This window comes from Caretta caretta, chromosome 4 (genome assembly GCF_965140235.1).
Source record: "Caretta caretta isolate rCarCar2 chromosome 4, rCarCar1.hap1, whole genome shotgun sequence".
NCBI classification, from domain to species: domain Eukaryota; kingdom Metazoa; phylum Chordata; order Testudines; family Cheloniidae; genus Caretta; species Caretta caretta.
The window spans coordinates 103,341,246-103,356,920 of NC_134209.1; the positions used below are offsets into that span (position 1 = coordinate 103,341,246).

Consider the following 15,675-nt stretch of genomic DNA (forward strand, 5'->3'; position numbering starts at 1 on the left):
TAAAATCAGGGATGCATTTGGCTCATGTATATATTATTTCACATTACACACTTCTTTAACTCAATATTGTGCACGAAAAGGGAAGGTACCTTCATATGCCAATCTCTTCTTGTCTTTAATTAATTAATACACTCAAAAATTAAGGGATAATGAATAGCAAAACATCACTTTCCAAGCTGCACCTTAACTCAATATTGCAAAAACCCAGATACAAAGCTAATTGCAGTGAAGACATCTAAAGGGTGACAGCCCTGGCTCGGTTTGGGTAACCATGTTGGTAACAACCAGAGAGACTTTTAAAATACCAAGCATGATTTAAATAGTGGACATTCCTCTGCATGTTGATCCTATCAAAATAGTTTATTTCAGGATCAAAAGACTCAGGCACTAGCAATGATTATTTTGTGTTTCATTACAGCAGTTAAGAATCTGAATCTTGTTTAATATTCATTATTTATATTTATCATGTATCATTATATTCCTTCAGTATTTATGTTCAGACTTCCATTGGCTTCAAAGCATTTGTATCACTCTCACCCCAACCCTCATAAGAAGCTAAATAGATTATTCACTGAGGGCCCAATCCTATATTCATTTCACACCCCAAGTCCCTATTAGCGTCACTGGGAGTTTGGTGTACACAAGGGAAGTAGGATAGAGTTCCAGGGCTGTGTATTAAGGAAACATGGATGATGTTTAGCTTCCCAGATTTGATCCTTGAATGGATTCTAAAAAGCTTAAAAATGTTCCAAGCAATCTTTCAAAATTTGGTGTCATTTCACAGAATCTGATCTGTTAAATATTCCATAACTATAATAGGATCATTCAAGGTGTGCTAGTGGTGGGGGGCAGGGCAGGAGATTAAAATGATTTAATATTTTATGGCAAATGAGACAGACCCCCATAACTTGTTTAAATACAGAGGCTGCAACTTTATTTAAAACTATCTGATTGTAATTAAAATGTAAGTAATTTCAAATAAAATTTACAGTTGGAAACATGATCAAATAAAAAGAAAGCTGGCCCTCATAATTCATAGGTAGGGCCTACCAAATTCATGGTCCATTTTGGTCAATGTCATGGTCATAGGATTTTAAAAATCATAAATTTCATGATTTCAGATATTTAAATCTGAAATTTCACAGTAACTGATGGGGTCCTGACTCAACTCTGAAGGCAGCAGCACAGAAGAAAAGGTGGCATGGTATGGTATTGCCACCCTTACTTCTCCTTTGCTGCTGGCAGGGCGCTACCTTCAGATTTGGGCACCTGGCCAGCAGCTGCTGTTCTCCAGCCACCCAGCTCTGAAGGCAGCGCAGAAGTAAGGGTGACAAATACTGCCCTACAGTAACCTTGCAACCCCCTCCCCCCTCACAACCCTCTTTTGGGTAGGAATCCCCATTCTGAGAGATGCTGGTCTCCCCATGAAATTTGCATAGTAGAGGGTAAAAGCACACCAAAGACCAGATTTCATGGGGGAGACCTGATGTCACGGTCTGAGAATTTGGTAGGGCCCTATTCATACACATCAGTCAAGCAAGAGGGGTTAAATCATAAGTCTCTTCCCCTTTAAATGTATAAATATGAAAATACATAGCAGCATTGCTGGGCTAATTGTTGTGGACGAAACATTGTGGAAAACAACATTTTCCATATGTTTCCATATAAAATTTTCCCTCCCCTCTTTTGCTAATGTAATGTATAACATAGACCCTAGGAACTGAATATAACTCTGACTAGATAGAATAGCATAGAGCTGGGTAAATACTACCTACCCCGACCCCAAAAAAGTATTCATAAACATTTGAATAAATAAAAATGCTGAACTCCCTCTGCATGTATTTGAATTGCCACATGATGGCATATATCACATTGGTAGATGTGCAGGTGAACAAGCAACCATAGGGCTAGAAGATTTGTTTTGTTTTAAGTGAAAGTTGATATTCTCACATAATCACTTGACTCAAACAGTTGAGGCTATAAGAAAAGCCTCAAATATTATGAGACTCATGAAAAAATTGCCAGGGTTGTCGGCACTGCTTCAGGGCTTAAATCTTCTCCCATTATTTATATTATTTTAATCTGATCATCTTTTTATTTACCTCCCTCATTTTCTGTTTTTTTTTCCTGTACATAACCCTCCAGAATCCCCGCCCCCGCCATTCACATTCTCCTTCTCTCAAACTCTCACATTAAAAAAAATAGTTAAGGGCATGCACTCTTCAGTCCTCATGCTCCATTGAGAAGGCACATAAGGGCGAGATGTGCCTGCCATTATTCAGTTCCTCTCACTGCTTCCCAGTTTAGGGACAGAGCCTGACTGTCCAACAGACTGTCAGCCTTTCATCTGTACTTCATAGCTAATTGGTTTTTTACAGTTCAATTTCGTTTATTGTTTTAGTAATTTATTCATCCGGTTGCCTGTTGCAACCTTTAGTTGTTAGCGGGTTTATTTGTCATGGGTATGGTGTCATCCAGGTCTCCTGAGTTCAAATGCTGCCACTCCTGCAAGGGAACTATTCCAACTTCATGCAGACACTCAAAATGTCTCTATTACTCCAGGAGAACTGCACATTCCTAATAAATGTGCCATTTGTAATTTCTTCAGCTCCTGGGCTAGGAAAGACAGCGAGGCCCACCTTCAGGTCTTCCGAATGACTAAATCCGTGAGACTCATTTCTGAACTGGGCTCATTGAACTCCCCTGTACAGGGACCTTCACAATCCAAGAACATGAGCACAGGCTCATTGCTTTCAAGGGCCCTGGATCAAATGATGAAGAGAGCATTGTCCTCAGACAGACCACAAGCAACTAGAAGTTCCAAAGGTAGATCACCTACCAGAGCTTACTCTAAGAGGAAAACCACCCCACAGTAGTGAACATCATGTGAGACTTCACAGCCCCGCCCAGTCTCATCACCAAATCTCAGTCCCAGACCAATTCTGACAATATGGCACCAAAACACCTGGCACTGAAATCTGAGACTTCGGGAAATAGTTTGGCATTGACCCCAGCACCGTCTGCCTCAGTGGCCCTGGCATTGACTCTCTCAGCACCTGAACCAGGTTGATTGCAGTAGTGCACCATCATCATGGCAAAGACTGTGGTACTACCCTAAGAAAACTTGGTTACAGCTCATTTATACAACCCCACACAGCATTCTTCAGGTGATCCATACCGACGGACCTGCACAGACGGCACATCTGGAGCCACAGTCCCCTTTTCTGTCAACTTCAGCACTACAGTCAGCACTGACTTTATCCACTAGGATGGCACCATCAGCCCGAAGGCCACAGCACCACATGAATCTGGGTTATACATTCTTTTCAGCTTTATCTTCAGACTCAGGGGGTGAGGAAGATTCATACCAGCAGCATCTTTACTCACCCAGATTCTCACCACAGCCCTCAACATCTTATAGCGAGTCCAGACATTTCTCACAAGAGAGATACTGGGACCCACAGAACCTGGACTCATGAGTCCCTACACCCTGGCCACTAGACTCTTATCCACCAGTTCCCATGTCGCCCTGTTGGGGACTCTAGTTGGCTCAGAGGAGTCTTGGTGTGAGTGAGCAACTGTACCACCAGAAGACTATCTGCTCCATGGCACTGCACACACAGAGATCCCAACAGTGTCCCTCCCCTGGGTTCCAGTATAGCCATAAGCTGAAGAGGAAGAAATGGAAGAGCAGGCACCTTCCAGCACTGGTAATCCTTTTCTCTTTGTCCCCGATGAGGCTGCTGTAGTGCCACAATTGGCCTCAGAAATGCATGACTACAAGGCTATCCAAAACCTATTAAAAAGGATGGCCTAGGCCCTCCAAATCCCTGTTGAGGAAGTAAAGGAGTTGGTGGATATACTCTGCAGGAAAGTAAGCCCTCCCGTCAATGAGCACCACATCGGAACCCTGTGGCAGATGCCTGCTTTGGCACTGCCTATATCTCACAATGCATGCCTCTTACAGGTGCGAAATTCTTTTACACCCCTTCCTGCTGTGTGGTCACAGTGGCGAATGAAAAGACAATTCTGGTTCACAGGTCTATTGACCTGTCAGTATCCCATCCCAAGACTTACCTCTGCTCCCAGACCTGCTGTGTCAGAACCAGAGACAGATCCCACATCCAAATCTACTGTCCCTGCACTTCACAGCATGGTGACTAGATGGATGTCATCAATGCAGCAGTCTTGCTCTTCCCCAGTTAGGGGAGTTCTAATAAGTAGAAGACAAAACAAACTCACCTGGCAAAATGGATGCGATTCTCCCACTAGTGTCACCAAAACTCATTGATTCCACATTACTCCTCGATCCTGCAGATTCTTCACTAGTTACTTGAGCTAAAAAGAAAGAATTTGTCCCTCAGCTCTATCAAGGTTCACATGGCAACCATCTCAACTTACGACGCGCTGGCAGAGAATCACAAAGTCTTCTCATTTGACAGTGATTAGGTTTCTGAAAGACCTAATTATAGTGTTCCTGCCTGTCAGGGAACCTGTTCCGCCATGAGATTTAAACCTAGTAATTGCAGATAGTAATAGCTGGCAGGGTAGCAATAGGTGCGAAGATTTGCTACACCTTTTCTAAAGATGTAGGAAGAGCTGCTGCTCACTATTGTACCAATGTCCTCTGGATGCATAATGCACTGCTTCCACTTTTCCAGGCAGATCTGCATCTAGGTATGCCAAGAACATTGGCCCCTGACTGGGGCCTTTAGACATTACTGCAAAGTAAATAATAATTGTCACAGTTTTGGGATAACTGCACCTGTGGCCCCCTCCTCTGTGGTATGCTTAAGGAATGCCCTTTCAGGTCTGAGGCCTCTAACTGTCACCTCTCTCTGAGCTGGGACCTGCATCCCTCTCCCTTCTCACCAGGAGTTAGGCTGTAGCTCCCTGGCAATTTGTGGAGATTATCCTGGCAGGAGTGACTAATATCCAGCACCTGTGCTTTGCTTTCTCTCCAAGGGTTCTGATCAATATATGCTAGTGGTTATCAGTAACCAAACAGCTCTCTCAAAGCAGAGTATATATATTGAAGGACAGAAGCCTTACAAAGAAAATATATAAAATAATAACAGGTCTAAATGCATCCTAAACATACAGCAGGGTTTGGCTCCTGCCTTGGTCAAAGGGTCATGGCTGTTCATTGGATTAAAATGAAGCCCTTTCTGTCAATTCAATCTGGCTCTTGATCCCCCAGGTTCTTTCTTTGTCTCCCGTGGCTTTTGAAACTGACCTGAACCAGTATATGCCAGTCACTCCAGGGGGTTGTACTTCTCTGGAGCTGTTTTCAGTCCCAGGACAGCTATAATCTCCCCGGAGTGGTTTTTGTTCCTGAAAGACCAGTGATGACCCTCTCCCATGAAGCAGAATACAATCCCTAGCCTACAGTAACACATATGACATTCATAAAGTTAATACAATAGTCCCCAAAGACACTGCATGTGGTTGGCATACCTGTCACAGTAATATTATCAATTATAAACATAATTTGGCTCTAAACCTAATTTGGTTTGTACTTTGGGATACAACAGAAGTACAGCTTTTGGAAATGCTTTACCCAAGCATACAAAATTCAATTTAGTGAACTTTTTCTTCTAACATTTCTATGGCTCCTTTATGTGACCGTAAACTTTGGTGACGTGTCATATTAAGCTTCAGACTCTATTATATGGCCAGCTGCATTTCTAATACAGTGCAAAACTGACCTGGCTAAAAATGGTTAAGTTCCACTATGTGAACAGAATTTTGAATTTTAATGAAATTGCCTGATGGAAATTTCCCATTTTCACAGTTAAATTTAATGACTTTCTAGCTGCAAAGTGATAGTTTTCTGCTCCTGGAAACTCTCTCTCATTTTCATTTTTATAACTATATTTTACGGTTGCTGAGAATTGCTGTTCTGCTTAAGTTTATTGAGTACTGCTGTAGTTTTTAAAAAGAACAAAACCACACAATGCAGGTCAACCCCCTGTACCTGACAGCCTTTAGAATTGTACCCCTGTATAATACTATTTACGGACCTCACAAATTTTGTCAGCGTAGGTGTGCAAGGCCTTTGGGTAAAGCATGGACGTGGGCATGTGGATTGTATTCCTGGCTTTGTCTGGGATTTTATACATGTCAATTAGGTTAAGATTTTTGTGAATGACCGGTGATTTTCAATGCCTCCATTTTTGAATGCCCAGCTTGAGACATCATAAAGGGGCTGCGTTGTCAGAACATTTTGAGTACCCACCCTCTAAAAAATCAGGCCCTCTTTAAGGTATCTCAAGAGGGGCATCCAAAACCACTAGTCACAATTTGGGTGTATCAGTTCACAATCTGTCTACTGGGGATAATAATACTTCCCTAATACACCGGGGTATTATGAGATAAATTCATGAATGTTTGAGGGGCACCCACAGTATGGTGAAGTGGGGCATATAAATTCATAGAAAGAAAATCTCACTTTGGCACTACTGAGCTGGAACCTTAGCCCTGATTGTCTTGCTCCTGAGCGCCCAGTTGCTGGCCTAAATTTGGTGTGCATCTGAACTCCACTTTCCCAGCCCATCTCTAATTAAGACTGATTAATCATGAGTTTGTTATTTAAATACACTTTTAATGGATGACACACATTCAAAACAGATATTGCTTATGATGTTATTTTTTAAAATCTGAAAGGCTTATCCTGTGTTTTTTCCTTTCCCTTCCCTTCCAAGTGCTGTGCGGAGGAGACGAGAGCTTCTTATGTGCCAGTGGAATCTGCATCCCTGGGAAACTACAATGTAATGGCTACAATGACTGTGATGACTGGAGCGATGAGGCACATTGCAGTATGTTACTTTATATCCTTATAGTATTTGTCTAGACAGAACACTGAGTCCAGGGGAGCCTAGAAACAAAAGTCAACTATTGTAACAGGAGAAGAGCTTTGTGTAGCTTTTGTGTATATTCGCTTCTGGCCTCTCTTTCAGGTGCCTATGAATATGTTTGCCTTTGCCCAGCCTGACCACAGAATGTCTTTGTAGACCTTTTAAAGTTTATGTTTAGAAGCTTGATTTTATTGGCAGTTGAACAGCTAAGATTTCTTCAAGGACCTATGGCAGTTAAAAGTATTATTGGACAGGACTGTGGTTTTTTTAATCGATAAGTAACTTGCCATAAAGACCATTTTTGTAAAGAGATAACCAGGTTACAAGTTTTGAGTGTATACTCTTCTGGTACTTGGCTTTGATTCTACAGCAGATACAAAATCATCTGCTTAGAAAATTGTTTCTTCTCCAGCCCTGAATGTGTCTTTTATAAACAAATTTTACTATGAGGTGCCATGGAAAAGGAAAATATATATGCCCATTAAGTATCTTCATTTGTCATTTCCCTTCTCCAGTGTAGTATATATTTCAAAGCTCATACACATGATCATCTGTTTAGATGACTAAATTCTAAAACTAACCCCTGTGTTCAGAGACTCTGAAAAAATCAACAGTAGACAAAACAGTGAAAAGGGTAAAATAGGAAGAAAGAGGGACGGTTTGGGGGATAAGTAAATAGATAGGGAAAATTATCAGAGAGTCAAATCAAAACTCTGGATCCAAATACACCCAAACTTTGAAAAAAATCAGATCTGGATTAGGATCTGAACTATGTAGCTTGGGCTCACTTCTGAAAATCACTTGCCTCTTATGGATTCCCAGAGGGAAACTATGTGTAACATGCATAAAATGCCTAAGTGAGTTAGGATTCTGAGTCACATTGGAGGTCCATAAATTAATGTGACTTAAATTCACAAATAATTTAGCTGCTTTGGGAAATTTTTACACATAGTTTTTATCTGGGAATCTATTAGAAGCAAGTCATGGCTGCCATCTCCTATAAGTCTCAATAGGAGTAAGGCTACAGGTTGCCAAACCTGTTGTGTTTTTACCCTCAGTGTTAACTCCAGTTTAATTTAGAATAACATTTTCAAAAGTACCTACATGATTTAGGATCCTATATCCTATTGAAAGTCAATTGAAAGGTTGAGGGCATAGAAGTAATTTAACAGTAAAGCATTACAGGGATGTTGTAATTATTAAAAAACAAGCATTACAAACTCAGAAAATTCAGAATTAAGATTAGATTGAAAAGAAATCCAAACATGTGAAGGTATGGAAATGCACAGTTAACATTAACTTGCATAACACTGTGCAATCAATATACAAATATGATTAGTGCATTAGTGTTTGTAATCCTAGATTAAATTAAATTGAATTTTAAAGACACAGATTTTTTCTATTTTCTCCCCTCATAGTGGCACACAAGGGAGAGGTAAGGTTATTTGGTTGCCTTAACCATGCATTGTCCCTTGTTCTGACAGGGAGTACCACGTTCCCTTGAGGGCAGCTTCGCTTTTACTCTTATTGGAATAAGTAGCTAAGGGCAGGCTGTGGCCTCACTCTTGTGGACAGCAATAACAGAGTGGCAGCCAATTTGAAATGGAAGAACATTATATGTCAGCCCCTGCTGAATAAGAAACTTTCAATTATGAAGAATAATAGCAAAAATTACTATTAATTCTAAAACAAATCTTCAAATATAGCTAATGTGTGGGATTTGAATGAGTTTTAGCTATGTGGGTAGGTTGAAGAGTCTGCATTGTTCAGATGCCGAGAGGCAAAAACATGGTCAGACACAGGGTGCTGTGGGATAGAAAGAGGTTGGGCACCAGGTTATTTTCAAAATAAAATTACCTAAAGAAAACAAACAATTATCAGACTTGATAATTGGGAGAACCAACAGTCAATTACATGGAATTACTAATTAATTGCTTCTCATATGAGGAGTTCAGGATAACCAAATCAAAAGATGGAATTATTGATTATGATTATTAATGAGACTGCACTCAAGGATTAACCACTTACATTTTACAAAGAATTCTTTTCCCTATACACTAAAGGATGTCCCCAAATAAACAATTGAATGTGACTTTGAAACATTTATTTAAACATCAAAATGAAAAAAGAAACTAATAATTAAATCAATAGGGATAATGCAAATGGGATACACCAGATAAAAACAGGTAAATAAAAGCAGTGATACAATGTAGCAATATTTAAAGCAATATGAAATTCTAAAATATAAAGTACATTGAAACAAAGTTGGTTAACTTTAGTGAATGAACTAGTATTAAAAAATTGAGTATAAAATTTGAAAACTATGAGCATCAACCAGTATGGTAAAAAGAAAAGGAGTACTTGTGACACCTTAGAGACTAACAAATTTATTTGAGCATAAGCTTTCCGAAGTGAGCTGTAGCTCACGAAAGCTTATGCTCAAATAAATTTGTTAGTCTCTAAGGTGCCACAAGTACTCCTTTTCTTTTTGCGAATACAGACTAACACGGCTGCTACTCTGAAACCAACCACTATGGTATTCACTTGATTACTTAGGATACTAACAGCATCAATAGGTTGTTTACCCTAATTAAGACTAACTAGTAGCTAAAAAATATTAACATAATTCAACAGCTAAAGTTAAAAAAAAAGATATAAGAACATAAGAATAGCCATGCTGTGTCAGACCAATGATCCATCTAGCCCAGTATCCTGTCTCCTACAGCCTAGTACCAGGGCTTCAGGGGAACTGTACTGAACAGAGCAGTTGCAGTGAACCGCTTTGTCTTGTACTCTCAGCTTCTGGCCGTGAGAGGTTTAGGGTTACCCTGAGCATGGAATTACATGCCTGACCATTTTGGCAAATAGCCATTGATAGACCTATCCTCTGTGAACTTATCTAGTTCTTTGTTGAACTCAGTTATATTTTTGGCCAGCACCACATCCTATGGCAATGAGTTCCACAGGTTAATTGTGTGTGTGCACTGTGGATTTATACAGTAGCATTATGATATTTTTAGTCTTATTTTCTGTCCCTTTCCTAATAGTTCCTAACATTCTGTTGGCCTTTTTGACCGCTGCTGTGCATTGAGCTAAAGTGTTCTTGAGACATAATAAAGTTTTTCAATCCCTGCTTTAAGTGTAAGACAGTAACTGGAACCAAGACCAGTGCTTTCATAATAAAGAAATGTGCTAGTTACCCCAAATATTTTGATGTGTTGTTGATAGTTGAATTATTACATGATTGATGATCTGTCTAAGAAGATAACGGAGAGGAAAAGAAAATGTGCTTTTCTCTAACTTTCTGTGCTTTAAACTAGTTTGCATAAACTAACAGTGCTGATACTGATATGTGGCATTCCTGTATTTAACAGGATCCAGAACAACACCTGGGAAACTTTTTACACTGGTGTAATTTAACAAAGTCCAAACTTTATTAGATCTTAGATAAGTTTGATCTGGAGTGAAGTTTGTTTTAATGCTCCAGCTGTAAACTTTTGGAGAGAAAAAAAGAGGTTTATGGAACAGCAGATGCAAACTTAACTACAGAATCAGAGATAAGGTTCTGGCTATGTTAAGTAATTTGACCAGTTGTAAAACATCTGGCTCAACTCTGATCTCATTTACACTGGTATAACTTCACTTCTATGGAACTGTTCTCTGAAGATCAGTAGGTGGAAGCAAAGGCTTCTAGTAATGTAGATGGAGAAACAAATTTGAATCCTGATCCTGCAAACAATTAAGCACTTGTGTAACGTTGCTGACATGAGTAATCCTGTTGAATACAATGAGGTTGCTAATGTGAGTGACAATGAGATTGCTCAAGTTACCGACATGCTTGAAGGTTTGCAGTATCGGAATCTTGGTAGTCTTTTCTAGACCTGTTCATTTATTCCTGGCCCAGGGGAGGATTGTTTGTCCAGAGTGTTTTCTCTGGAGTGAACAGAATGAGGCTGTGGTGACAATGATGAATAATTTGCTGTGGAAGTAGCTTTCTCTTGGTTGTACACTGTGTTGATGTTTAGCCGTTCAGTTAAATTGATTTGATGTACTGTAATTAAGTCAGTCCTCAGTGTGTCTAGACAGTGATGCTACATAACTTCATAAAACTAAAAAAAGATTTTATTTCTTTGAAATGACGTAAAAGGCTTTCTGTAAACTAATTAACCAACAAACTCTATCTGGTTTCAGATCAGTAGACTTTAAAATGTAGTTAATTGTATCTTTGAAGGGGCACTGGACTGATTTAGGGTACATCTATATTTGAACTGGGATGTGTGATTCCCAGCTCGCATAGACATACCCATGCTAGCTTTGCTTGAGCTAGCTCCTAAAAATAACAATGTGCCTGTGGTGGCATGGGTGGCTGCTCAGGCTAGCTGCCCCAAGTACTGTCCTGCCTGGGACAATCCTACCCCCTGCGTGCACGCTTGGTGTGCCGCTGTGGACACACTGCTACTTGTAGGTGCTATCCCAAACACTGCTAACATGGGTATGTCTATGCAAACTGAGAATCGCACCTCCTAGTGCAAATGTAGATTTACCCTTAGGTTCAAAGGGCCAAATTCTGCTGTTGTAAACTGGCACAGCTGTATGGAAGTAAAAATATGGGATTATGTAAAAACACAATGGTTATTAAATTAAAGATGAAAAGAAATACTTCCATGAATATGTTTTGTGATTTAAACGAAAACATTTTTGTTAGTTTGTTTTAGATTTAAGCATAAGAGCATTATGATTTCTCCAGCATGTGACAGATGAGGAGGTCAAATTGTTGGTAAACAAGTACAGCAAAGTACTTATTTTTAAACAATTATGTAATCACTTCATTTAGGGTTGTTGTTTTTTTTAAATGTTCAAAACAATCATTGTTTTCTACTAATGTTTTGTTAAATTAAATAATAATTCCAAATGGCTGAAGAAATAGGGAGCTACCCATCTTGCTTGTCTGCTAACTTGTGGCTACACCTGGATTTTCTCAGGTGGACTCCTGCAACTGCATACAGCCCCATTGTTCTGCATGGGTGTAAGTGTCTGCTCAGGTGGACCCAGTTGCAGGATCTGGCCCCCTAGGGAGACAAATTCTGCTTATCTTCCTTGCATGAAAAGTGTCATTGACTTCAAGAGGACCACTCATGTGAAGAAGGTGAGTGAGATTTAGCCCATCGTCTGCAACAAAGAAAGGGCTTCTCAGCATTTGAATGCATGGGGAAGGCTAGTGATTTTCACAGTCAAGATCTATTATTTATTAGAACTCTTTATTAGTTCAAAGAATGTTTACACATTTTCCATGCAAACTTTTCTAATACATAATAAAAGTTACCTTAAAACAACTAGGGAGCTCTTCAGCCTCTCCTGAATTAATCTACTGGTTAATACTTCCATTATTGTGGATTATGTCAGAACACAGAATGTCTTTCTGGGAAATACATTAGTAGTAAAATCGCAGCTCTCATTGAGATGTCTTTTGTTATTTGTATTGCAGTAACATCCAAAGGCCTCAATCAAGATACTTTTATTTTTGAAAATAATTTATATCGCAAATGCAGGCTCATGAAATAGAGGTTATAAAAAGAATTACTGATACTAAAGAGATGAATCCCAGAGTGTTTTAAGTGGCCTGCATCAATAAATTATCAGTATTATATTGCACAGTGAATTATCTTCCTTTCCTCTCCTTGGCTTCTTCTGATACACACTCTTCCTATCTCACCTTTGATACACCAAATAAATTATTTAGGTAACTTTTAGAGTCTAGACAATTGTAGAATCCAATGAGCCGTTTGCAATGATCGTTTCATGTTTTATGTGAGATACTGTCGTTTCTTTATTTTCAGGCAGATACTACACACACACACACACACACGAGATTAACATAGCAATTTTAATCATGAAATGTAAGAGACTTTTAAGTTATTAAGTTTACAAGTACAGGGGCAATTTCTGCCCTGACTTACACACTGTGCAACTTTACTGACGTGGATGGGTGTAACTGGAGGCAGAATTTGTCATACTGCATATAAGATTCCTTATACCCAATTTTACTAAACAAATCCAGTGAAATTATACAAACATATTTTAAAACAAATGACACAGAAGTTGCTGGAACTTAAAATTATCTTTAAGGGGTGGGATGGGGAATTGACAGACAGAAGAGTGTGTATTGCAATAGGGAAATTGAAAGGGCAAGTACGTTAATAGAGGTCAAAGGGCTGGTAAATCTGAAAGCTTGACCAGCCTTAACCAAACTGATATGAAACTTAAAAAAGATTTGGGTTTAATAGAGATTAGGAACAGGAATGAAGTTCAACTAATTTTTATTTTATGAAAACTGGCTTTGGCCCATCCCTAATGAAAATTAAATTCTACCAGTTACAAGTGGTGGTTATGAAGTGGGATTTGTATAATGATGAGAATAAGTAGCTGTCTAATATATTATTGCCAAAACCTTAATGAAAACGTTAAGACATTTAGACTCACATATTCACTTATTTCAGCCCTTGCAAAGACATCTGTGTGCCTTTGTTTAAATTACACTGTCTGAGTTTCAGAGTGCTGTTGTCAAGCTGTGCCATGCTCTAAATGTCATTTCTGTAGCTATGAAAGGATGAGTGTAAATATGTATTAGGGCATGAATGCAGATCAAACAGTTAACTTAGCCAGAAGAGGGACCATGGGGAAAAGACAGCTTTGTTTTGTTTACAATGAGGAATACTAAGAAATAGATACAGTCAGAGTTACATACCGATGGGAAAAGATAGAGGCTTGCCAGGGTAGTTCATGCTGATACAGATTCAAGACAAATAATGTTTTGAATTTTAAACCCAGCGGGGTGCTGTTCTGCTCATATGAAATATACACAGAAGTCACATATTTTCATTTAGTTTTATGGTTTTGGAATTTGCCATTTTGTTCCTTTTCTCTTTTTTTATACACTGGTCTGAAAAATTCAAGACAGTGAGATTATTTTATTACATTTTCTTACACACAGTGCTTGGCTTTAAGTCATAAGTTCAGATCTAAACTTCTGAAATAATGCAAAATTAGTAGAGAGAACAAATCTTTTTGTGGGGGTAAGAAGTGATTAATATACATAGTCCAAAATTAAGGTTGTTAAGCCTGGGGAAGCTCTACAAATTTACCAAACTCTCCCAAATTTGAGACCACTCCCTTAGTTCTATTAACAGAAGTGCTTATACTAAAGCAGTCAGGCCAAGCCTGAAGACTGTCAAGCCCCATGTCTAAGGTTGGGAAGAGGAGACCTGCACCCTCTGTGTGACTGGTTACTGCTTAAAGGTTTAGGAGCGCATGTTAATGAACTCCCTACCCTTTCTTCTCCCCCAAACAGTGCCATGAGCATTTCCAACCCCTTCTCTCCATGCAAAGAAGTGCAAAAGTGCTACAGTGATCTTCATGTGGCTCCTGTGTGCAAAGACAGAGGGTTTGAGGATGGATATTCATCTTCTAAAAAGAGTAATAAAAGATGTTACCATGTAGCAATATGTGTGGGAGTGTAGTGGCTGCTGGAGTTCTGGCCATTTTCCCTCCCGGATTACCAGGAATCATAGTTTCTTTATCTTGGTGAACTTTCTCCTCTTCCCTTGGTTGGCTGATTTACTTTGGAACTCTCTGCCAGGAAGATCAGAAGTACATCAGAAGCAGGAAGCCTGCCAATCAGTGGGGTTACTGGATCATTAAGGTGCTAAAGGAGCTAATGCTGTTTTGGAGATGCTAAATGAATTCTTTGCATCGGTCTTCACTGCAGAGGATGTAAGGCAGATCCCACACCTGAGCCATTTTTTTTTGGTGACAGAGCTGAGGAACTGTCCCAGTTTGAGGTGTCAGTAGAGGAGGTTTTGGAACAAATTGATAAATTAAACAGTAATAAATCAGCAGGACCAGATGGTCTTCACCCAAGAGTTCTGATGGAACTCAAATACGAAATTGCAGAACTATTACTGTGGTATGTAACCTATCACTTTAATCAGCCTTTGAACCAGATGACTGGCGGATAGCTAATGTAATGTCAATTTTTTTAAAAGGCTCCAGAGGCAATCCTAGCAAATACAGGGCACTAAGCCTAACTTCAGTACCAGGCAAATTGGTTAAACTATAGTAAAGAACAGAAATATCAAACATATTGATGAACACAATTATGTTGGAAAAACGTCAAAATTGCTTTTGTAAAGGGAAATCATGCCTCACTAATTTATTAAAATTCTTTGACGGGGTCGACAAACTTGTGGACAGGGTGGTACAGTGGATATAATGTACTTGAACTTTCAGAAAGCCTTTGACAAGGTCCCTCACCAAAGGCTCTTAAGCAAAGTAAGCTGTTATGGGTTAAGAGTGAAGGTTCTCTCATGGAGCAGTAACTGGTTAAAAGACAGGAAACAAAGGGTAGGAATAAATGGTCAGTTTTCACAGTGCAGAAAGGTAAATAGTGGGGTCCCCCACTGATCTGTACTGGGACTAGAGCTGTTCAACATTTTCATAAATGATCTGGAAAAAGGGGTAGACAGTGAGGTGGCAATGTTTTCTGACTATGCAAAATTATTCAAGATAGTTAAGTCCAAAGCTAATTATGAAGAGTTACAAAAGAGTCTCACAAAACTGGGTGCCTGAGCAACAAAATGGTAGATGAACTTCATTGTTGATAAATGCAAAATATTGCGCACTGGAAAATATAATCCCAATTATACATACCAAATGATGGGGTCTAAATTACTGTTACCTCTCAAGAAAGAGATCTTGGAGTCATTGTGGATAGTTCTCTGAAAATAACTCCTCAATGTGCAGTGGCAGTCAAAGAAGCTAA

At 39.3% G+C, this 15,675-nt stretch overlaps 1 protein-coding gene across 5 annotated transcripts in view; it reads left to right on the forward strand.

Annotated features, from left to right (window-relative positions):
* CORIN (corin, serine peptidase) overlaps positions 1 to 15,675 on the forward strand; it is a 331,431-nt gene that overhangs the window by 203,822 nt on the left and 111,934 nt on the right. For all 5 annotated transcript variants that reach the window (XM_075127943.1, XM_075127945.1, XM_075127946.1 and 2 more), the window contains exon 6: positions 6,705 to 6,818. In XM_075127943.1, the coding sequence (XP_074984044.1) occupies positions 6,705 to 6,818 (114 nt within the window). The remainder of the gene's footprint in view (positions 1 to 6,704; positions 6,819 to 15,675) is intronic.